The sequence below is a fragment of the Pecten maximus genome, chromosome 1 (genome assembly GCF_902652985.1).
Source record: "Pecten maximus chromosome 1, xPecMax1.1, whole genome shotgun sequence".
Classification (NCBI taxonomy): Eukaryota; Metazoa; Mollusca; class Bivalvia; order Pectinida; family Pectinidae; genus Pecten; species Pecten maximus.
Window position 1 is genome coordinate 1,655,214 of NC_047015.1, and position 25,742 is coordinate 1,680,955.

The window sequence follows — 25,742 nt, forward strand, 5'->3', positions numbered from 1 at the left end:
TTCAATTGTCAAAATCCAAGATGGCTGCCTGTCGGCCATGTTGTTTTCTGATTGGTCTAAAAATGCAATATGCATAACTAGGCACTAAGAGGAACCTACATATGAAATTTGAGAAAGATCCCTTCAGTACTTTCTGAGAAATAGCGATAACAAACTTCAATTGTCAAAATCCAAGATGGCTGCCTGTCGGCCATGTTGTTTTCCGATTGGTCTCAAAATGCAATATGCATAACTAGGCACTAAGGGGAACCTACATATGAAATTTGAGAAAGATCCCTTCAGTACTTTCTGAGAAATAGCGATAACAAACTTCAATTGTCAAAATCCAAGATGGCTGCCTGTCGGCCATGTTGTTTTCCGATTGGTCTCAAAATGCAATATGCATAACTAGGCACCAAGGGGAACCTACATATGAAATTTGAGAAAGATCCCTTCAGCACTTTCTGAGGATTAGCGATAACAAGAATTGTTTACGGACGGACGGAGGGACGGACGGAGGGACGGACGGACGGACGGACGGAGGGACGGACGGACGACGGACCACGGACGCAGGGCGATTTGAATAGCCCACCATCTGATGATGGTGGGCTAAAAAAAAAGTAAATGACAATTTGAGACCTTTTAAATCCTTCAAACGAATTTAAATTGTTGAAGCAATCAAAGTTTCCAATTGAGAACAAGATCATTCATTGATAAGAAAATGTCAAAATTGTTTTGACTGCTAAAATCCAAAAGGGTCGATTACCTGGCATTTTGAAGCCGACCCAGGATGACCTTGACCGTTGACCTTTGAACTTGTGACCTTGAACTATGAGTTTGATCATTCTGTCAGTTAACTCTTGGTTTATTTCTTGACAACTTTGCATAATCGAATAGTGAACAGTTAAAACCAACAAAGATCCAGTATTTTCATGTTAATGTTAAAATCCAATATGGCCGCCTAACAGCCATTTTGAATCCGATTTGCATGAAATACTACACATCTGATCTAGGATGCATGAGGAATCATCAGTTCCAATTTGATACAAATCCTTCATCTCCTTCAATCATTATTTCTGCAGAAGAAAAAAAACGGACAGAAGGACGGACAGACAGACGGACAACCTGATTACTATAGGGCACCCGCATCTCTCGATGCGGGGCCCTAACAAGTGTAGACATCAGTACCATTACAACAAGTGTAGACATCAGTACCATTACAACAAGTGTAGACATCAGTACCATTACAACAAGTATAGACATCAGTACCATTATAACAAGTGTAGACATCAGTACCATTATAACAAGTGTAGACATCAGTACCATTATAACAAGTGTAGACATCAGTACCATTATAACAAGTGTAGACATCAGTACCATTATAACAAGTGTAGACATCAGTACCATTACAACAAGTGTAGACATCAGTACCATTACAACAAGTGTAGACATCAGTACCATTACAACAAGTGTAGACATCAGTACCATTATAACAAGTGTAGACATCAGTACCATTACAACAAGTGTAGACATCAGTACCATTACAACAAGTGTAGACATCAGTACCATTACAACAAGTGTAGACATCAGTACCATTATAACAAGTGTAGACATCAGTACTATTATAACAAGTGTAGACATCAGTACTATTATAACAAGTGTAGACATCAGTACCACCATTATAACAAGTGTAGACATCAGTACCACCATTATAACAAGTGTAGACATCAGTACCACCATTATAACAAGTGTAGACATCAGTACCACCATTATAACAAGTGTAGACATCAGTACTATTATAACAAGTGTAGACATCAGTACCACCATTATAACAAGTGTAGACATCAGTACCATTATAACAAGTGTAGACATCAGTACCACCATTATAACAAGTGTAGACATCAGTACCACCATTATAACAAGTGTAGACATCAGTACCATTATAACAAGTGTAGACATCAGTACCATTATAACAAGTGTAGACATCAGTACCATTATAACAAGTGTAGACATCAGTACCATTACAACAAGTGTAGACATCAGTACCATTATAACAAGTGTAGACATCAGTACCATTATAACAAGTGGAGACATCAGTACTTAGAAATCTGTTCAAGAGTTCATAGTTATGAGTCAGTATATTAAGTTTTAAAACAGTCAGATAAAACTAATGAAGTTGATAGATCTATTTATAGTAACAGACTAGCAGCTAACATTGACTTCAATTTTGACCCCAGGTGGTGGAAATGCAATTTGTAGAAAAGATGATGGCTGTGAGTTAGTGTATGAAAAAGTCAGTAGAGCGGGGACCTCAAAAAATACATTTATAGTAACAAATACCTCATCTTTGACCCAAGGTGATTGAAATGGAAACTTGTAAAAGCGATGACAAGAAGGAACATACATGTCAAATATGAAAGCCCTATCTCACATTGCTTGTATACTGTGGTCAAGTTAAAGTTATTTTAAATGTAGGCGAGTTGTCATGTTTAAGGTCAGCAGGTCCTCAAATGTAGTACAAATGGGAAGGTCATAGGGAAGGTCATAGGGAAGGTCATAGAGAACACAAGTGTAGTACAAATGGGAAGGTCATAGAGAACACAAATGTAGTACAAATGGGAAGGTCATAGAGAACACAAATGTAGTACAAATGGGAAGGTCATAGAGAACACAAATGGAGTACAAATGGGAAGGTCATAAGAGAACACAAATGTAGTACAGTGGGAAGGTCATAGAGAACACAAATGTAGTACAAATGGGAAGGTCATAAAGAACACAAATGGAGTACAAATGGGAAGGTCATAGAGAACACAAGTGTAGTACAAATGGGAAGGTCATAGAGAACACAAGTGTAGTACAAATGGGAAGGTCATAGAGAACACAAATGTAGTACAGTGGGAAGGTCAGAGAACACAAATGTAGTACAAATGGGAAGGTCATAGAGAACACAAATGTAGTACAAATGGGAAGGTCATAGAGAACACAAAACGTAGTACAGTGGGAAGGTCATAGAGAACACAAGTGTAGTACAAATGGGAAGGTCATAGAGAACACAAATGTAGTACAGTGGGAAGGTCATAGAGAACACAAATGTAGTACAAATGGGAAGGTCATAGAGAACACAAATGTAGTACAGTGGGAAGGTCATAGAGAACACAAGTGTAGTACAAATGGGAAGGTCATAGAGAACACAAGTGTAAAATGTGTTAGCTGTATCCTCAACAGTATCGACACAACAGTAACACTGTTTCATGAAAAATTTAACCTAGCTCTCTACAGATGTCGCAGACACTGACATTGGGGTATCTTGCGGCAAATTTAAATTATCATGAACTTTACAGCTGTGAGTGCAGCTCCGTTAATAAGATATGGATGTCCTTACCAGCACCAGGATGTCAAAACGCATGTCAACAGGTACATGCTGAGGGGTCTGTAGAATACAGGCTAATACAACATTGATAAAGTCTGCTTGTTCCCCAGTCTTGGTACTACCAAACTCTGTAATAAATCAATACACAGCATGAATATCAATACAACAGTTATCCAATCTTTACCAGTGTGTATGAATTAAATCACACATTATAGATTTTTCTCCTATTCAATATTTAAGTATTATCAAGATAACTTTTTTTCCAAAATATAACCAGTTAAGTTTAAATATTATCATTCAGCACCATATGTCAACATGCTGAAAAATTCCACCAGTTGTTTACCAGTTATCATAAAGATCTTTATTAGATTCTTCTACTGTACATTGAGAGTGTATCTATACACCTCTAACACAACTGATTCTAGGTTGATTCTGTAAATGTCTACAGACCTCAGACTCAACAGAGCGTATATGTTGGTTTGGTCAAGGTCTTCACATCTCAGTCGCGACTGATTGATGGTTGTCAAGGTCTACAGACCTCTGTCGTGACTGAGTGTTGGTTGTCAAGGTCTACAGACCTCTAACACAACTGAGTGTTGGCTGTCAAGGTCTACAGACCTCAAACACAACTGAGTGTTGGCTGTCAAGGTCTACAAACCTCTGACACAACTGAGTATTGGTTGTCAAGGTCTACAGACCTCTCACACAACTGAGTGTTGGTTGCCAAGGTCTACAGACCTCTGACACAACTGAGTGTTGGTTGCCAAGGTCTACAGACCTCTAACACAACTGAGTGTTGGTTGTCAAGGTCTACCGACCTCTGACACAACTGAGTATTGGTTGTCAAGGTCTACAGACCTCTCACACAACTGAGTGTTGGTTGTCAAGGTCTACAAACCTTTGACACAACTGAGTGTTGGCTGTCAAGGTCTACAAACCCCTGACAAAACTGAGAGTTGGTTGTCAAGGTCTAGACCTCTCACACAACTAAGTGTTGGTTGTCAAGGTCTACAGACCTCTCACACAACTGAGTGTTGGTTGTCAAGGTCTACAGACCTCTCACACAACTAAGTGTTGGTTGTCAAGGTCTACAGACCTCTCACACAACTGAGTGTTGGTTGTCAAGGTCTGCAGACCTCTGTCGTGACTGAGTGTTGGTTGTCAAGGTCTACAGACCTCTAACACAACTGAGTGTTGGCTGTCAAGGTCTACAGACCCCTCACACAACTAAGTGTTGGTTGTCAAGGTCTACAGACCTCTCACACAACTAAGTGTTGATTGTCAAGGTCTACAGACCTCTCACACAACTGAGTGTTGGTTGTCAAGGTCTACAGACCTTTGACACAACTGAGTGTTGGCTGTCAAGGTCTACAAACCTCTGACACAACTGAGTGTTGGTTGTCAAGGTCTACAGACCTAAGACACAACTGAGTGTTGGTTGTCAAGGACGACAGACCTCTCACACAACTGAGTGTTGGTTGTCAAGGTCTACAGACCTCTCACACAACTAAGTGCTGGCTCTGTGAATAAGTACCATTATCATGAGTGAGGTTGAGTAACACACGGAGGATGGCAAGGACACAACTGTACACCACATAGCCTGTGGAATCTTTCTCTATCTTCTCCGACTCCACCAGTGGGTAGACAGGCAAGCACTGCTCACAGGTGTAAAGGGCCCTGAAACAGAGGACACAAGTAGATTAGTAAAGTAAAATGTCAATGTCAGATGTTTTAGTGAGGTCAAATGTCAATGTCAGATAGATGTTTTAGTTAGGTCACATGTCAATGTCAGATAGATGTTTTAGTTAGGTCACATGTCAATGTCAGATAGATGTTTTAGAAAGGTCACATGTCAATGTCAGATATAGTGAGGTCACATGTCAATGTCAGATAGATGTTTTAGAAAGGTCGCATGTCAATGTCAGATAGATGTTTTAGTGAGGTCACATGTCAATGTCAGATAGATGTTTTAGAAAGGTCACATGTCAATGTCAGATAGATGTTTGAGTGAGGTCACATGTCAATGTCAGATAGATGTTTTAGTGAGGTCACATGTCAATGTCAGATAGATGTTTTAGTTAGGTCACATGTCAATGTCAGATAGATGCTTTAGTGAGGTCAAATGTCAATGTCAGATAGATGCTTTAGTGAGGTCAAATGTCAATGTCAGATAGATGCTTTAGTGAGGTCAAATGTCAATGTCAGATAGATGCTTTAGTGAGGTCAAATGTCAATGTCAGATAGATGTTTCATTATACAATAGAAGTCAAGTCAAAATATTTCAATTTTGTTTGGGGTCATATATATGGACAGGTCTTTTTAATCATTTAACATAAACTTCATTGAATATGTGGTAATCAATCAAATGGCCCAAACACTGGATAGTCGTACCACATCACATCAACTTTATATCCCAAACACTGGATAGTCGTACCACATCACAACAGACTACAATCTATCCCAAACACTGGATAGTCGTACCACATCACCAGACTACAATCTATCCCAAACACTGGATAGTCGTACTACATCACCACAGACTACAATCTATCCCAAACACTGGATAGTCGTACCACATCACCACAGACTACAATCTATCCCAAACACTGGATAGTCGTACCACATCACCACAGACTACAATCTATATCCCAAACACTGGATAGTCGTACCACATCACCAGACTACAATCTATCCCAAACACTGGATAGTCGTACCACATCACCACAGACTACAATCTATCCCAAACACTGGATAGTCGTACCACATCACCACAGACTACAATCTATCCCAAACACTGGATAGTCGAACCACATCACAACAGACTACAATCTATCCCAAACACTGGATAGTCGTACCACATCACCACAGACTACAATCTATCCCAAACACTGGATAGTCGTACCACATCACAACAGACTACAATCTATCCCAAACACTGGATAGTCGTACCACATCACCATAGACTACAATCTATCCCAAACACTGGATAGTCGTACCACATCACCACAGACTACAATCTATCCCAAACACTGGATAGTCGTACCACATCACAACAGACTACAATCTATCCCAAACACTGGATAGTCGTACCACATCACATCAACGTTATATCCCAAACACTGGATAGTCGTACCACATCACAACAGACTACAATCTATCCCAAACACTGGATAGTCGTACCACATCACATCAACGTTATATCCCAAACACTGGATAGTCGTACCACATCACCACAGACTACAATCTATCCCAAACACTGGATAGTCGTACCACATCACAACAGACTACAATCTATCCCAAACACTGGATAGTCGTACCACATCACAACAGACTACAATCTATATCCCAAACACTGGATAGTCATACCACATCACCAGACTACAATCTATCCCAAACACTGGATAGTCGTACCACATCACCACAGACTACAATCTATCCCAAACACTGGATAGTCGTACCACATCACCACAGACTACAATCTATCCCAAACACTGGATAGTCGTACCACATCACCACAGACTACAATCTATCCCAAACACTGGATAGTCGTACCACATCACAACAGACTACAATCTATCCCAAACACTGGATAGTCGTACCACATCACCACAGACTACAATCTATCCCAAACACTGGATAGTCGTACCACATCACCACAGACTACAATCTATCCCAAACACTGGATAGTCGTACCACATCACCACAGACTACAATCTATCCCAAACACTGGATAGTCGTACCACATCACCACAGACTACAATCTATATCCCAAACACTGGATAGTCGTACCACATCACCACAGACTACAATCATAATCCCTGTGCTATATGTGACATTGAACACATAAGACATACAAAAATAGATAGTATGTAGCATAGATTACTATAATTTTTGATATAATTACTTTCCATTTAGATATGGACTCTCCTTAGTCAGTTTGGTTATAAGGCAAAACACGCAAAATCAGCAAAATTCAAATGAACAGTACAAACCAAATTACCATACCTGCATATTGACCGAACCAAAACTCCTTGTTTGTAACTTATCAGATACGTCTGGTTTTCTGTATTGACAAATGTTACCTAAAAAGAAAACGGAAAAGGGATATAAATAAACATAATTTATAAAACTAATGTACATAACAATTTATAAAATTAATGTACATAGCACTGTTTATAAAATAATGTGTCATAATGTAAATGATTCAATATGTAAATATCAAATAACCAGTGGAATATGTTTTAGTTTCAGTTGTCTCCCCTGATTAACTTCAGCTACATATTACCAGATGTATAATATACAGGTGATTCTGTTTAATGTTAAACCCATGTCCACTTGATTCAATTTATTACAAATTTCAGAGGTTATTTATGAGCTTTTTGTCTATTCCTTCCTGTGTTTTTCATACAGAAAACAATGAATTTTTTTTTGAAAATGACTGAAATTAAAACCTGAATACTATATCAAAATTTTAAGTGTTCTCATTTTCAGATTTTGTCATTTCCATCAAGCATTACACGTAATGATACATCTCCTATGTCCCAGCTTCTCTATATATCATCAGTATTAAGCCAACTTGTGGTTTTTATTTTATTTATTGTTCTATAACCTAAAAATAGTGCTCCGTGATACAATTAAACTAACAACACTGTACAAGTAATTAACAAAGTCAAATTAACGGTAAAATGTGTATTAGTTCCAGGCTTGATTATGACAGTACATATGCTTTGAGAGAAAGTAAGTTAAACCACAAGTTAAACATAAACCTTATTAACTAAGAGTCAAACTGATAATGGTAAACTGTAAGGGAAATTCAGGCTTTGAAATTTGTGTTGGGATGACCATATATAGATATAAGAGGCTCAAAGGGCCTGTATCGCTCACCTGGTTTATACTATATATAGATATAAGTTGTTTGTTGGGATGACCATATATAGATATAAGAGGCTCAAAGGGCCTGTATCGAATACATGGTTCATACTATATATAGGTATAAGTTGTGTGTTGGGATGACCATATATATATATATAAGAGGCTCAGAGGGCCTGTATTGCTCAGCTGGTTTATACCATATATAGATATAAGTTGTGTGTTGGGATGACCATATATAGATATAAGTATACTTTTATTTGGGTTTTTATTATGATAGTACATGTACTTTGATAGAAACCAAGCTCATCCCAGTTAAACAGAAAACTTTAACTTTGTCTTGATAATTAACAGTTTTCTAAGCTCAACCCAGTTAAACAGAAAACTTTAACTTTGTCTTGATAATTAACAAAGTCCAAATATCCATCCAGTATATAAAGTCCTAACAGAAACCATGTGATGAGTTCCTCATGCTTATACATTAAAACAGATTCTGTGATAATAACCAAGACAAATGTGAACAATTTGGAGGGCAACACAGATGTCAACATTGCTGGTGGGCAACACAGATGTCGACATTGCTGGTGGAATAGTAACACCTACGCGACTATATATCATGTTGGAGATGCTGGTGGAATAGTAACACCTATGCGAGTATATATCATGTTGGGAGTTGCTGGTGGAATAGTAACACCTACGCGACTATATATCATGTTGGAGTTGCTGGTGGAATAGTAACACCTACGCGACTATATATCATGTTGGGAGTTGCTGGTGGAATAGTAACACCTACGGGACTATATATCATGTTGGAGATGCTGGTGGAATAGTAACACCTACGCGACTATATATCTTGCTGACGGAATAGTAACACCTACACGACTATATATCATGTTGGAGATACTGGTGGAATAGTAACACCTATGCGACTATATATCATGTTGGAGATGCTGGCGGAATAGTAACACCTACGCGACTATATATCGTGTTTGAACATGCTACCAACTGTACTATCATTTTGATTCAAAACAACGCTTACATTTTCCAATACCCTGAGACAGCGGTCAATTTTCTTCAGATTTTCTATGGTGCTATCAGTCAGGAGAGTTGTATCATCTCCAACTGCCTCAATGCAGGAGCAAACTGTCAACAGAACAAAATGGTCATTTATTAGAAATCTACAAACTGTTTCTATTGTTAATGTAAATTTATAGCAGATAAATCAATTATCATCAACTTTAGTTCATTAACAAAATCATGATAAAAAATTAACCTGGAAGGACAACACAAAGACTTCAAAATCTACAGTATCCAATAATTCATCAAATAAGTTGACTAGTTCATTCTTATAGAAAAAGCAGGATTTTAAAGTGTTTTTTCTTTTTTTTTAAATCCCAAATTCAATCCATATTGTCTTTATTGGACCCCAAGTGAACATCCATGCCTAAACTTAGAACTATAACACATGATCTGACTGAACTTTTAGGCAACTTAAGAAACTTTAACTGAGAAATTAAATATGAGAAAAGTTAGTCACAAACACTTCCAAAATTTCCAACAAAAACAAAAAACAAAAAAAGAATTTTTTTTTCCCAAAATCAAATCCATAATTTCTTGTTAGATTCCATATAAACATCCATGTCAACATTAGTACAATAATTCCATAAATGAAGGATGTGTTGAGACATCCACTATGTGATCTAACTATATACCATCTTTGGTTTAAGACAACCTTACACTTTTTTAGCAAAGCAAAACTTTATAGTGAAATGTTGATGAATGATGTCAACTTCGAAAAATGTAACACAATAGTCTTGCTTTGCAACTTCATTGCAGGCGAAACAATAATACATCTGAACTAAAGAAGTCACAAGGCAAACCAATAACAACAACAAGTTTGAATTAAAGCAGTCACATGGTTGGATGGCCTTGTGATCTTCACTAAACAACTGTTCCTGGAGTTACCTGTATCTACAATCTTCACTAAACAACTGTTCCTGGAGTTACCTGTATCTACGATCTTCACTAAACAACAGTTCCTGGAGTTACCTGTATCTACAATCTCCACTAAACAACTGTTCCTGGAGTTACCTGTATCTACAATCTTCACTAAACAACTGTTCCTGGAGTTACCTGTATCTACAATCTTCACTAAACAACAGTTCCTGGAGTTACCTGTATCTACAATATGATCCAAAGCACCCAGTGTCCGTAGCTCTTCCTTGAACCATTCACCTGCTCTTCTTGAAGTTAAACTCAACAGGGACTCCATAGCTAGGTTACCAGTCTGTAAAATTAAGTCCATAGCTAGGTTACCAGTCTGTAAAATTAAGTCCATAGCTAGGTTACCAGTCTGTAAAATTAAGTCCATAGCTAGGTTACCAGTCTGTAAAATTAAGTCCATAGCTAGGTTACCAGTCTGTAAAATTAAGTCCATAGCTAGGTTACCAGTCTGTAAAATTAAGTCCATAGCTAGGTTACCAGTCTGTAAAATTAAGTCCATAGCTAGGTTACCAGTCTGTAAAATTAAGTCATTCAGAACTAATTTTAAAACGAAATCCCTATCTAATGGATCGCATCATGTTTCTTTCATTCACAAAATTACACAACCACAACTATGGACTGTGTTATAATGTTATGAAACATTCCTCCTGTTTCGGTCATCAGTCGGCTATCAAACCTGTTTCGGCCATCAGTCGGCTATCAAACCTGTTTCGGCCATCAGTCGGCTATCAAACCTGTTTCGGCCATCAGTCGGCTATTAAACCTGTTTCGGCCATCAGTCAGCTATTAAACCTTGTCTTACATTCAATCAAAGAATAAAACATGCATAAGTTGGGACCAGGGAAGCCAATCAATACAATTTTTGAAATATCTCTCCAATTGTCCAAATTGGCACGCTTTGTTGGAGTTGGAATTATCAGTTTAAATCCATTTAGTACTTTATGACTAGTAGCGATTTAAAGGATTCATCTCCATTTCCCTTATCCTGCCCTGCCCCTTAGGCTTCTGGGGGGAGCGAGAGCCACCATTTATGCAAAATCTGTTCCCCTTTCCCAAGGATGTTTCTGACCATATTTGATCCAAATCTATTCATGACCTTCTAACAAGAAATTGTTGACGGACGGCCGGCCGGCTGTACAGACAAGATTGACTTATTGGGTATAGCCTTTTGTCCGTGAATTTGTGGGGTGCGACTTGCAAGTTTTAATGAGCTTTATATTCTGTCGCTAAAAAGGCACATGCGTAGTGAGGTTTAATGATGAATTATGGGAAAAACACAAAATTACATTAATTACTCCTATAGGTGACGAAGATTTTTGCACAGAATGAGTATTTAATTCACCCACAAGGATGTTGAGTGAGTACGGACGGACAGTCACGGACTCAGGGCAACTTTAACAGCTCACCATCTGATGATTGTGGGCTGAAAAGTCTTTATTACATATTTGATAAGTCAAGATAAGTCAAAATATTCTGAAATGTCATGCTGGTTGTTTAAATTGTAAACCTCATTCTGAAACATCATGTTAGATGTTTAAATTGTAAATCTAAAATTTGTATTTAGAGCTAGAAATTTTTTTTTGTAACTTCACAAAGACATGCATGCCCCCACTGCAACTTGACAACTTGAAACACAGTTTAGTGAGGATCGCATCAGCAGTTCCCGGGAAGGACATCGGTAACACTATATGCCCACCCCACCCCCCCCCCTCTCAATTTCATGACAGGGCATAACTATTCTACTATTTTTTTAACAGTAAACTATATTATATAACCTGAGAAATTGAAAATGAACTTTTTTAGTGACAATATAAAATATAATCAATGCAGTAAATATGATTTTCTACCATATTCAAGTGATTTAATTATACTCCAATAGTTTGTAATGATTTCTATTTAAAGGGTAAATCGTATTTTAATCACTTTTATATAATTTTTGAAGGAGTTTAATGGAGACCCATGTTTTAATTATTTCTATTGACACTTTCAAGTTCTATTGATACATTAAGTTTTAATGCGAGTATGGATATTTCTATGGATATATATCTTTAATGAGAATGGAGATGGATATTTAGTCATATGAATACTTTACAGTCACCACTTACGGAGACACTCTCCATGTCCGGTAGCTTTGTACCACACTCAAGCTGTAACTGCATGTACACCTCACCAACACGTGCACGGTTCCGGTTGAGTGCACGCTTCCCTGAGGCAGTAATAGTGGCACTGAGCTGCTCCTGGTTGTCCACTCCCAACAATTTGAGCATGAGGTCCAGACTATCTCCGTCCAGGTCCATGTTTAAACGATCACGACTGAGCATAAACATCAACAGTGCTGTGCATAGGGCGAGACTCTGTAACAGAAAATGACACCATGACTGGGTAGGGGTAATATCACTAACACAGGGTAGGGGGGTAATATCACTAACACTAGGTAGGGGGGTAATATCACTAACACTGGGTAGGGGTAATATCACTAACACTAGGTAGGGGGGTAATATCACTAACACTAGGTAGGGGGGTAATATCACTAACACTAGGTAGGGGGTAATATCACTAACACAGGGTAGGGGTAATATCACTAACACTAGGTAGGGGTAATATCACTAACATAGGGTAGGGGTAATATCACTAACACAGGGTAGGGGGGTAATATTACTAACACTGGGTAGGGGGGTAATATCACTAACACTAGGTAGGGGGGTAATATCACTAACACTGGGTAGGGGTAATATCACTAACACAGGGTAGGGGTAATATCACTAACACAGGGTAGGGGTAATATCACTAACACTGGGTAGGGGGGTAATATCACTAACACTGGGTAGGGGGGTAATATCACTAACACTGGGTAGGGGTAATATCACTAACACTGGGTAGGGGTAATATCACTAACACTAGGTAGGGGTAATATCACTAACACTGGGTAGGGGGGTAATATCACTAACACTGGGTAGGGGTAATATCACTAACACTGGGTAGGGGGGTAATATCACTAACACTGGGTAGGGGTAATATCACTAACACAGGGTAGGGGTAATATCACTAACACTGGGTAGGGGGGTAATATCACTAACACAGGGTAGGGGTAATATCACTAACACTGGGTAGGGGTAATATCACTAACACAGGGTAGGGGGGTAATATCACTAACACTGGGTAGGGGGGTAATATCACTAACACTGGGTAGGGGGGTAATATCACTAACACTGGGTAGGGGTAATATCACTAACACAGGGTAGGGGGGGTAATATCACTAACACTGGGTAGGGGTAATATCACTAACACTAGGTAGGGGGGTAATATCACTAACACTGGGTAGGGGTAATATCACTAACACAGGGTAAGGGTAATATCACTAACACTGGGTAGGGGGGTAATATCACTAACACTTGGTAAGGGGAATATCACTAACACTGGGTAGGGGGGTAATATCACTAACACTGGGTAGGGGTAATATCACTAACACTTGGTAGGGGTAATATCACTAACACTGGGTAGGGGTAATATCACTAACACTGGGTAGGGGGGTAATATCACTAACACTGGGAAGGGGGGTAATATCACTAACACAGGGTAGGGGTAATATCACTAACACTGGGTAGGGGGGTAATATCACTAACACTGGGTAGGGATAATATCACTAACACTGGGTAGGGGGGTAATATCACTAACACTAGGTAGGGCGGTAATATCACTAACACTAGGTAGGGGGGTAATATCACTAACACTGGGTAGGAGTAATATCACTAACACTGGGTAGGGGTAATATCACTAACACTGGGTAGGGATAATATCACTAACACTAGGTAGGGCGGTAATATCACTAACACTAGGTAGGGGGGTAATATCACTAACACAGGGTAGGGGTAATATCACTAACACTGGGTAGGGGGGTAATATCACTAACACTAGGTAGGGGTAATATCACTAACACTGGGTAGGGGTAATATCACTAACACAGGGTAGGGGGGTAATATCACTAACACTTGGTAGGGGTAATATCACTAACACTGGGTAGGGGTAATATCACTAACACAGGGTAGGGGGGTAATATCACTAACACTGGGTAGGGGGGTAATATCACTAACACAGGGTAGGGGGGGTAATATCACTAACACTGGGTAGGGGTAATATCACTAACACTGGGTAGGGGGGTAATATCACTAACACTGGGTAGGGGGGTAATATCACTAACACAGGGTAGGGGGGTAATATCACTAACACTGGGTAGGGGTAATATCACTAACACAGGGTAGGGGGGTAATATCACTAACACTGGGTAGGGGGGTAATATCACTAACACTGGGTAGGGGTAATATCACTAACACTAGGTAGGGGGGTAATATCACTAACACTAGGTAGGGGTAATATCACTAACACTAGGTAGGGGTAATATCACTAACACTGGGTAGGGGTAATATCACTAACACTGGGTAGGGGGGTAATATCACTAACACTAGGTAGGGGGGTAATATCACTAACACTAGGTAGGGGGGTAATATCACTAACACTAGGTAGGGGGGTAATATCACTAACACAGGGTAGGGGTAATATCACTAACACTGGGTAGGGGGGTAATATCACTAACACTAGGTAGGGGGGTAATATCACTAACACTGGGTAGGGGTAATATCACTAACACTGGGTAGGGGTAATATCACTAACACTGGGTAGGGGTAATATCACTAACATTGGGTAGGAGTAATATCACTAACACTAGGTAGGGGTAATATCACTAACACTGGGTAGGGGGGTAATATCACTAACACTGGGTAGGGGGGTAATATCACTAACACAGGGTAGGGGGGTAATATCACTAACACTAGGTAGGGGGGTAATATCACTAACACTGGGTAGGGGGGTAATATCACTAACACAGGGTAGGGGGGTAATATCACTAACACAGGGTAGGGGGGTAATATCACTAACACAGGGTAGGGGGGTAATATCACTAACACAGGGTAGGGGGGTAATATCACTAACACTGGGTAGGGGGGTAATATCACTAACACAGGGTAGGGGGGTAATATCACTAACACTGGGTAGGGGGGTAATATCACTAACACTGGGTAAGGGTAATATCACTAACACTAGGTAGGGGGGTAATATCACTAACACAGGGTAGGGGGGTAATATCACTAACCAGGGTAGGGGTTATATCACTAACACTAGGTAGGGGTAATATCACTAACACAGGGTAGGGGTAATATCACTAACACTAGGTAGGGGTAATATCACTAACACTGGGTAGAGGGGTAATATCACTAACACTAGGTAGGGGGGTAATATCACTAACACTGGGTAGGGGTAATATCACTAACACAGGGTAGGGGTAATATCACTAACACAGGGTAGGGGTAATATTCTTTTATTTAGAATAACAATATTTCCCCTCATCCATATGATAGTTGATCACACCCTTCTCTCAAAGATGTTATCAATCAGGCCAGAATTCCTTTGATCTTTACTTACCGTAAATATTCGGGTATAGTGCGCACTCGCGTATAGTGCGCAGGTACGTTTTTGAGGTTCATTTTCAAAAATTTTTTTTTTTTTTTTTTTTCAATTTTCAACTGAGCGGTAGATGAATTTTAAAGCATAAGATGATAGGAATTTGTAACTTATGAAAGCTAATTTACAATGTACCACATTTAATTGGAATCACCGGTCAGATTTGACACATTGGATTGACAGGTTGTTTACATTATATCGCCACAGGCCTAGTCAGCTTGCAAATTGTAGCGGTCCCATCTACGCTGTTGTACCAACAAAATAATTAATCCTACTCTCAATTACCTTGTGATTTTCACGCAGGTATGGTCTCTTGTGGTATCTTTCCACGAACATACAAAGCTAATTAAGCTCAATTATAACAAGATTGAATAGTAAGCTGACTGCTACGTAATGTAACACAGGCCGCCATTTTGTATACAGTACGGAAACAAGTCTGCAGTCGTCGTGCTGGTCACAACTTTTATATCAATGAATTAACATGTGTAATGGATAAATCTACAGTGCAGACGATAAATAAGAGTAACCCGGTAGTTTTCACAGTCATATCGTATTTTATAAGGCCAGTTGGTCAGTGACTGCCGCACGAGATCAAGGCATTAGTGTTACCCGAGCCTAATTGCGCATGCGTGCTGTTACAGCTTCCGTAAATAAACAAGTTGAACATTATTAGTTTCTGGCAACATTCTGGATTTATAAGGTGATTAATTTAGAAGTATGAAATAACTAAGTACTGCTATATCATTTCAAGTTTTGTTTGATGTTAATTGAGATGTTATACATCGTTTTGGACCTGAATACGGGAACATGCTCAAGTGAGATCGTATGTGTACGGAACATGTGGCTCACGACCGACTTAGATAAATCCACGTAATTGCTGATAAATACACAATTTCAAGAAATTAAACATTAAAATAACTATTCATTTCTTTGATTATTTGTTAACTATTACTTTCTTAATGCTTTATATATGTTATATATACTGTATTAAATCAATCCTGCTGTGAAAGGAAACGATCACAAATCTCAGTCAAATCACATCCATTCTCACTGGGAAAAGGCTTGTACTTGCGTATAGTGCGCAGTGGTCTTTTTCACTTGTCAATTTTTGAAAAAAAGTGCGCACTATACGCGAATATTTACGGTATATTAATAGGTTAATTAATTTGGGAGCACCCTGCACTATGCCTGATCTTTCACAATTACGGTCAACTGAGCTATCTAATTAAATCTTGTACATCAGTGTAACACTGCTCGGGAATCAAGAAGAACAGACAGGTGAGGATGGAGATGGTATTTGTAAACACTGCTTTATCGAACAACATTATTTTACATTTCACTCACAGGATCAGTGCAGGCATCTTGGAGGGAAGAGAATATCTTGGCTACAGTACCATGGGCTCTCAAATGCATACGGAATGCAGGTAAAATGCATTTCTGTGCAAGTCCCGTACAGCTGAAATCAAAGCATAAACATATATATCATTTACGAAAAGGCAAATTCATAACTTCACAATATCAACTTTAATGAGAATGAAACATATGATTTATTTCTTCTGAGAAATTACTGTAACATTAATCTATTTGTCTTAGGAATTAATGTAACATTAATCTATTTGTCTTAGGAATTAATCAATCTGTAACAGGTTTAATGTCCTAAAATAAGGCAGGGTAAAGAGGAAGGATGTCAAAGGGACACCACAGCTATGGTCATATGAGGATGAGTGTCAAGGAGACACCAACAGCTATGGTCATATGAGGATGGGTGTCAAGGAGACACCAACAGCTATGGTCATATGAGGATGGGTGTCAAGGAGACACCAACAGCTATGGTCATATGAGGATGGGTGTCAAGGAGACACCAGCAGCCAGGGTTATATGAGGATGGGTGTCAAGGAGACACCAACAGCTATGGTCATATGAGGATGGGTGTCAAGGAGACACCAACAGTTAAGGTCATATGAGGATGGGTGTCAAGGAGACACCAACAGCCAGGGTCATATGAGGATGGGTGTCAAGGAGACACCAACAGCTATGGTCATATGAGGATGGGTGTCAAGGAGACACCAGCAGCCAGGGTTATATGAGGATGGGTGTCAAGGAGACACCAACAGCTATGGTCATATGAGGATGGGTGTCAAGGAGACACCAACAGTTAAGGTCATATGAGGATGGGTGTCAAGGAGACACCAACAGCTATGGTCATATGAGGATGGGTGTCAAGGAGACACCAACAGCTATGGTCATATGAGGATGGGTGTCAAGGAGACACCAACAGCTATGGTCATATCAGGATGGGTGTCAAGGAGACACCAACAGCTATGGTCATATCAGGATGGCGCTTGGTTTTTCTATGTCCTGTGTTTGAAATCTGAGAATCCTATGATGAAGTCTAGGAGTCCTGTTAAATTCATGCAAATTATAGTTACAATGTAGATTATAGTTACAATGTAAATTATAGTTACAATGTAAATTATAGTTACAATGTAAATTATAGTTACAATGTAGATTATCATGCTCTGGTATATTGCAATACCTTTTTTCTGAATTTGAAATTTTTGTCTTATGAAGATATAAACAAGAGACCCATGGGCTCAAAAGGTCACCAGACTAATCTCAACTGAACCTAAATGTTGTTCGTTATTTTGAAATGGCTTTATATATCAATTAAGCAATATTTATACTAATTGAAGATTATTACAATATTAGCAATGTTGCATGCATCAATGCCTATCATACTCTGATTAATGTGTGTGTGTACCAAATATCCAGTTTTCAGGATAATCAGTGGCTGATTTCAGTACTGTATTGTATCCGCGGTCATGACCTGTAACACCATAATCTTCTCACACTGCAGATTACACCATGATGAGAGATGTCTACCATACTTAAATATGTGTGTATACAAAATACCTAATGTTTCCAGGATAATTAAATATTTCAGCATTATTACATATCCGTTACCTTTGACAGAATTTAAGTTTTCGCAGTGTAGTTTGCATCCATGTCTAAACAACTCTATTGTTTATGCGTCAATATTCTATTGTAGTCATGAACAACTGTGACTGTTAGTTCACAGAGACAGAATTCTATTGTAGCCGTGAACAACTGTGACTGTTAGTTCACGGTCAGAATTCTATTGTAACAGTGAACAACTGTGACTGTTAGTTCAGTCAGAATTCTATTGTAACTGTGAACAACTGTGACTGTTAGTTCACAGTCAGAATTCTATTGTAACCGTGAACAACTGTGACTGTTAGTTCACAAAGACAGAATTCTATTGTAACCGTGAACTGTGACTGTTAGTTCACAAAGACAGAATTCTATTGTAACAGTGAACAACTGTGACTGTTAGTTCACGGTCAGAATTCTATTGTAACCGTGAACAACTGTGACAGTTAGTTCACGGTCAGAATTCTATTGTAGTCATGAACAACTGTGACTGTTAGTTCACAGAGTCAGAATTCTATTGTAGCCATGAACAACTGTGACTGTTAGTTCACAGTCAGAATTCTATTGTAGCTGTGAACAACTGTGACTGTTAGTTCAGTCAGAATTCTATTGTAACTGTGAACAACTGTGACTGTTAGTTCACAGAGTCAGAATTATATTGTAACTGTGAACAACTGTGACTGTTAGTTCACAGAGTCAGAATTCTATTGTAGCTGTGAACAACTGTGACTGTTAGTTCAGTCAGAATTCTATTTTAACCGTGAACAACTGTGACTGTTAGTTCAGTCAGAATTCTATTTTAACCGTGAACAACTGTCACAGTTAGTTCACACAGTCAGAATTCTATTGTAGTCATGAACAACTGTGACTGTTAGTTCACAGTCAGAATTCTATTGTAACCGTGAACAACTGTGACTGTTAGTTCACAGTCAGAATTCTATTGTAGTCATGAACAACTGTGACTGTTAGTTCACAGTCAGAATTCTATTTTAACCGTGAACAACTGTGACAGTTAGTTCACACAGTCAGAATTCTATTGTAGTCATGAACAACTGTGACTGTTAGTTCACGGTCAGAATTCTATTGTAACCGTGAACAACTGTGACTGTTAGTTCACAGTCAGAATTCTATTGTAGTCATGAACAACTGTGACTGTTAGTTCACAGTCAGAATTCTATTGTAACCGTGAACAACTGTGACTATTAGTTCACGGTCAGAATTCTATTGTAACCGTGAACAACTGTGACTGTTAGTTCACAGTCAGAATTCTATTGTAACCGTGAACAACTGTGACTGTTAGTTCAGTGCCAGGACTCAAGCGAGGCCATCCATGAACAAATGGCAAGTGCCTGTTCACAGAGTTGGGACTCTACAGAAAAAATCCAAAAAACCTTTTACAGTACAGGTACCATGCTGTGTGTAATTATACCTAAGGCAGCGTGTTGACATAGGTTGTCCCTCCTGGAGTCCAGCCAGTAGGTACTCCACGTCGTCAGAGAACTCCTGAGTCTCCCCATACTCCTGACACTCATGAGCTTGCTTAACATTCTTTACCACAGTGTACAACTGTAACAAGAGGCTCCGACAATTACCACAAACTTGTCACCCTGTCTGTGTATCGAAATCTTTACATATTGGGATTTCAAAAAGTAAATGTTGCTATTTTATTTTGATTTCAGAATTAAACAACACATTTATTAAATTAATGTAATAATTCACTTTTCTTATTGATTTTTCTTGAATCCTTCTTAAAAATCTAATGTTGGCAATATACCTTGACCATTTATCAAATTGTGTCTAAAAGTATCATGTCAATATAAAGTATCGTGTGTGTTGTCGACAGCTGTGTAGTCTCCCCTACCTCCTTGTGCTCCTTGGAGACATGTACAGAAGTGTATGCCTCATCCCCGAGTCTGTCCGGCCAGTGTACTGCCCTGGACAGCTTAGGAGGCTCATTCGGGCGCTCGCCTGGCTCTTCCAACTTGGGTGCCATTTTAGGGATAGGGACAAGTTTTGGTGGCCCAGCTGTATCGTCCTTATTCTTGTTCTGTAAGTAAAATATTCTTATATAATAGAATTCAAACTGTTATAACAGGTATCAGCTTGCTTTTATTACGGTTCATGCTATTACTTTCTGTATAATGTGGCATTATAGTTGGTAATATATGTATTTGATATTTATCATTTCAATAATGAAAAAACAAACTTATCTGATCTCGTAATGTTCTGTTATTTTTTTTCATATAAAATTGATTTATAATACCAAAATGTACCCATCAGTGTAAAAGCTACTAACTGCATACATGTACATATATTGATATTCAATATCATTTGAAATATTTAAACAAAATGAAGGAAAATTCAAATATATGTTAAACATATTTTGTATCAATAAACAAGAGGCCCAGAGGGCCTGCATCGCTCACCTGGATATATCAGTGATTATGGCAAAATACTCTAATTAAAGTTATATTTCAAATATTTTCCTCCTTTTGAACTGCCTGTTCCAAAATGGCTCAAAATACAGGTGAACCAAATTCTGTCTTTCGTGGAAAAGGATTTAAAAGTTTTTTTGCTATATTTCCCCTATCAGACCCCTTTTCTCCTGCCCCATGAGTTCACCTTCCTTTGTTTATACATTTGATATCATTTGCCAATAATGCTCCACACTAAATTTCATCAAAATCCACTCAGGCCAAGTTGGGATTGAAATGAAATGTTTACAGACGACGGATGGACAGATAGATGCCGCACTATGGCCTAAACTCACCGGTCCTGGTGAGCTAAAAATGTTAAATATTTCATTCAGCATGCAGCTACTGATACAACAGACTATGCCACAAGCATTCACTAAGGAACAATAGTAACAATCAGCTTCATTGTAAATGTTCAATATATATTAAACTTAGATTATCAAAGAATATTATAAAATATCTAAATAATGAAATTAAACTGTTGGTCTATAGGGAACTGTAAAAAATAACAAAATGTAAAAATAAATTGTCTTCCCATTTTCTGAAAATAAACAAATTATCTTCACTTTATCTAAACATTAAGTTACCTTCCCATTTATCAAAATAAACAAATTATCTTCACTTTAAACACTAAGTTACCTTCCCATTTATCAAAAGAACAAGTTATCTTCACTTTATCTTAGCAATATGTTACCTTCCCTAAATCTAAACAACAAGTTATCTCCACTTTATCTAAACAACAAGTTATCTCCACTTTATCTAAACAACAAGTTACCTCCACTTTATCTAAACAACAAGTTATCTTCACTTTATCTAAACAACAAGTTACCTCCACTTTATCTAAACAACAAGTTATCTCCACTTTATCTAAACAACAAGTTACCTCCACTTTATCTAAACAACAAGTTATCTCCACTTTATCTAAACAACAAGTTATCTCCACTTTATCTAAACAACAAGTTATCTCCACTTTATCTAAACAACAAGTTATCTCCACTTTATCTAAACAACAAGTTATCTCCACTTTATCTAAACAAGTTATCTACACTTTATCTAAACAACAAGTTATCTACACTTTATCTAAACAACAAGTTATCTCCACTTTATCTAATCCGTTACCTTCCCTGTAATCAATAAGATACTTTTTATTAGGTAGGTCTACAAAGCAGGGATAAAGCAAAGACAAGTTGAATTAGATAAATCTATTTTGATAGTAATCATAAATTGTTGACCCGATGATAAAATGCAACCATTATGCACAGGTAGAAAAAAAAAAATATATAAATAAACCAGAAAACTTGGCATTCATTATGATTGAGCCTTCATTTAAGTTTTGCTTTAGAAACTGAATCTGTATGGGAAATTTATGACAAAAATGAAGAACTAGAGATCAAATAGTTGTTCCTGTGAGACCCTCGACAAGTCCATGAGCTATAATTTATCTAAAATTATAGGTTGAAAGATGACGGTTCTTTAAAAACTAAGCAAATAAAAAAGCAAAATAAAGAAGCACTATGCACATTTCTGATAAATGTTACCCTTTCCTCTTCGTCAAAGTCTTCCTGCCAGGAGCGGACATTGTACACAGCTTTTGATGGAGACTGAAAAAGATGATCAGTGTTAAAAGTTACATCAACAAATTGTTCACTTATAAAGGCACTAAAACATGTTTTCCTCCAAAAATACAAATTTAAAAGAAGACACATTTTAAACAATGTTTTAGTATAATGACCAACACAAAATGTTTGTTTTACCCTTTTGTGACTTTGTATTACCTTTTTTACTTTGTATTACCTTTTCTGACTTTGTATTACCTTTTGTGACTTTGTATTACATTTTTTGTCTTTGTATTACCTTTTTGTGACTAAGTATTACCTTTTTCGGACTTTGTATTACCTTTTTGGGACTGTATTACCTTTTGGGACTTAGTTTTACATTTTGTGTCTTTGTATTACATTTTGGGACTTAGTATTACATTTTGTGACTTTGTATTACCTTTTTGGGACTTTGTATTACATTTTGTGTATTTGTATTACCTTTTGGGACTATGTATTACCTTTTTGTGACTTTGTATTACCTTTTTGGGATTAAGTATTACCTTTTTGTGACTTTGTATTACCTTTTTGGGACTAAGTATTACCTTTTGTGACTTTGTATTACCTTTTGTGTATTTGTATTACCTTTTGGGACTTTGTATTACCTTTTTGGGACTTTGCATTACCTTTTTGTGACTTTGTATTACCTTTTTCGGACTTTGTATTACCTTTTTGGGACTTTGCAACATTTTCTTTTGCACATCTCCTTTGTTTTTGGACTTGAATATCTTCTTCTCTCTGATCCGGACTGTCTTGGCCTTGGTCAGTTTGGGAGGTTCTGCCTCGCTAGAATCAGCTGATGTTTGACTAAGGTCCTGTGTGGTTTGTGAACTCTCTTCCTCCTCGGACTGACTGCCCTCACTCTGCTGCATGGTCTGTTCCTCACCGACTTCCATGGACTCAGCTGCTAAAGGACCTTCCTCAGACTTCTCCAAACTTTCAGCACTCTGTTGAGATTCTGCATCTTCATCAAAACCAAATGACGTGAAAGAGTCTTGCTTCTTTTTATTGGCTTTGACATTTTCTGGAGTGTTTTGTTCGAAGTCTTGGTCATTTTCCTCATTAGCTTGCTGCTCTTCTGGACTAGTACCAATTTTTTTGGAATCATTTTCTTCCTTCATTGCTGCAGAATTTCTTGACCTGAAGAACTTATTATACCTAACAGACTTATCAGTATTGTCCCGTCCCCGTTTAACACCTTTCTTGTACTGTATTTTACCTGGGTTGTCATTTTCATTAGTGGCAGATGACTGTTCTTCCATGCTTGGAGTAGAAGCACTATTATCTTCTGAAAACTCAAAGTTTGAGCTATCTGTGGCAGTTTCCTCTGATTTACTATGTTCCTGAGAATCACTACCACTATTCTCATCAGTTTCAGCAATATCTCGTGAGTAAGGGTCTCTAACAGTTTTCTGATGGTGAAGTTTTGCCTTATTTTCACCAGTCGGTGGCTTAGGTGAACAGATTACAATAAGTGTTGATCCCTTACCATGTTTAATTTCACTTTTTTGAAGAACTTTGCTGTTGTTAAGCCTTCCTACTGGGTCCTCTGGACGTGGAACATAGTTAAATCTGCTGTAAACGGCTGGGTCCATGAAATGGCTTCGGAAGTTCAGAACAGTTGCCTTTGGATTATCTTCATCATCACTTTGTAACAAATGTGTTTTAGGGGAGCTGGAAACATTTGAAGAAAATGCCGCCATCTTTGTGTGCTTGCTGTAAGTTTGACGTTCACTGAACAAAAGGGGAGCTTCTTCCTCATCCTCGTCGTATTGTGAGAATGGGTCCTCTGGATTTGATGCTTCTTCGACTGCATAACTACTGGAATGTGATGCATAAGGTTCCCCTACAGCAGATCCCTCTGGCTCAAGTACCGGCATGTCATCGTCTTCATCATTAGAAACTGGTTTTGCAAATTGATCCATAGATAATTGTTTTGAATTGTCAGCATTATGTTTTTTGGTAGCACGAGAATATGTCCTCACGGGTCTCTTGAATGTAGGTTGAGAATCAAAATCTTGTGTGTCTGGTTCAATCTTGGTTCTTTCAGATGTGTAAGAATGTGATTTCATTACCTTCATATTTGGAATAGCTGGCCGTCCCAAACCTGCTTGATGCGAGCTAGCAGCAGGTTCATCCTTGACTACTTTCTGCCTTGCAGTTTCACTTTCATCAGATCCGAATGAGAATGGATCCTCGGTCTCAACCTCTGTTTTAACTTTCTTGCATGTGGTTTGAAAAGGGTCTTCATCTCTGACCCTACTAAATTGTGTTTTACCCCATTTTGTATTAGCCGTTTTAATTGGGATATTCTGAGCCCCAGCCTTGTTGGTCACTATTTCATCAAAGGCTTTGCTTGCAGCAGTCTCCCTTCCATAAGATCGACTATAGGTTTTGACTGCGTATTTGCTTGCCATGACGGATTGTCCTGTCGTCTGAAATACAAAAGTGTGACTTATTTGCATGTAGACGAATAAAATTGTAGAATAAATTCCAAGTAAAATAACTTATACAGGGTATGCTACTGCTAAAGCATGTGGCAAGTCAGACAATAGATTATTTACCCGATCTGTTGATATGATCTGATGTAAAGCAAACAAACTGCTTCGTGGTATTATTATGATCTTTATATATCAAACTGATTGCAATATGAAAATAAATTAAACACCAACGATAGTTTGACTACTATACGAATACAAAATCACAAACCGACAACAAAATGCGTTTGTTTATACTTCCGACAGATTGAGAATTTACAAAAACAATGCCCGATATAGTGAGATCTGAACAACTTGAGCTAATATTTGACCATTTTGCGGACTTCACATGTAACATCTACTAAAATAAACAGATCTATACACGAATCTTACCTGTATTCCTTCCACATAAGCAGTTTATTTTCCACCGCTATCGATGCCACCTAAGGATAAGCGCCATTTTTCGTGGTTGAAGGCAAAGTAGGGAAGTGCGCATGCCCACAATGCC

The 25,742-nt window shown here is 38.2% G+C and overlaps 1 protein-coding gene across 2 annotated transcripts in view; it reads right to left on the reverse strand.

Annotated features, from left to right (window-relative positions):
* Window positions 1-25,742, reverse strand: part of LOC117321917 (wings apart-like protein homolog) — a 47,376-nt gene extending 21,634 nt beyond the window's left edge. Inside the window, exons 1-12 of one of the 2 annotated variants that reach the window (XM_033876555.1) lie at window positions 25,628-25,742; window positions 23,426-25,192; window positions 22,701-22,763; window positions 20,550-20,735; window positions 20,118-20,254; window positions 17,081-17,192; window positions 12,328-12,576; window positions 10,394-10,505; window positions 9,258-9,361; window positions 7,355-7,431; window positions 4,884-5,026; window positions 3,362-3,477 (exon numbers count right to left, since the gene is read on the reverse strand). In XM_033876555.1, coding sequence (XP_033732446.1) covers window positions 3,362-3,477; window positions 4,884-5,026; window positions 7,355-7,431; window positions 9,258-9,361; window positions 10,394-10,505; window positions 12,328-12,576; window positions 17,081-17,192; window positions 20,118-20,254; window positions 20,550-20,735; window positions 22,701-22,763; window positions 23,426-25,174 — 3,048 coding nt within the window. In that variant the 5' untranslated portion in view covers window positions 25,175-25,192; window positions 25,628-25,742. Of the gene's footprint in view, window positions 1-3,361; window positions 3,478-4,883; window positions 5,027-7,354; window positions 7,432-9,257; window positions 9,362-10,393; window positions 10,506-12,327; window positions 12,577-17,080; window positions 17,193-20,117; window positions 20,255-20,549; window positions 20,736-22,682; window positions 22,764-23,425; window positions 25,193-25,627 lie in introns of both variants that reach the window. The other variant, XM_033876546.1, reaches the window with a different exon arrangement.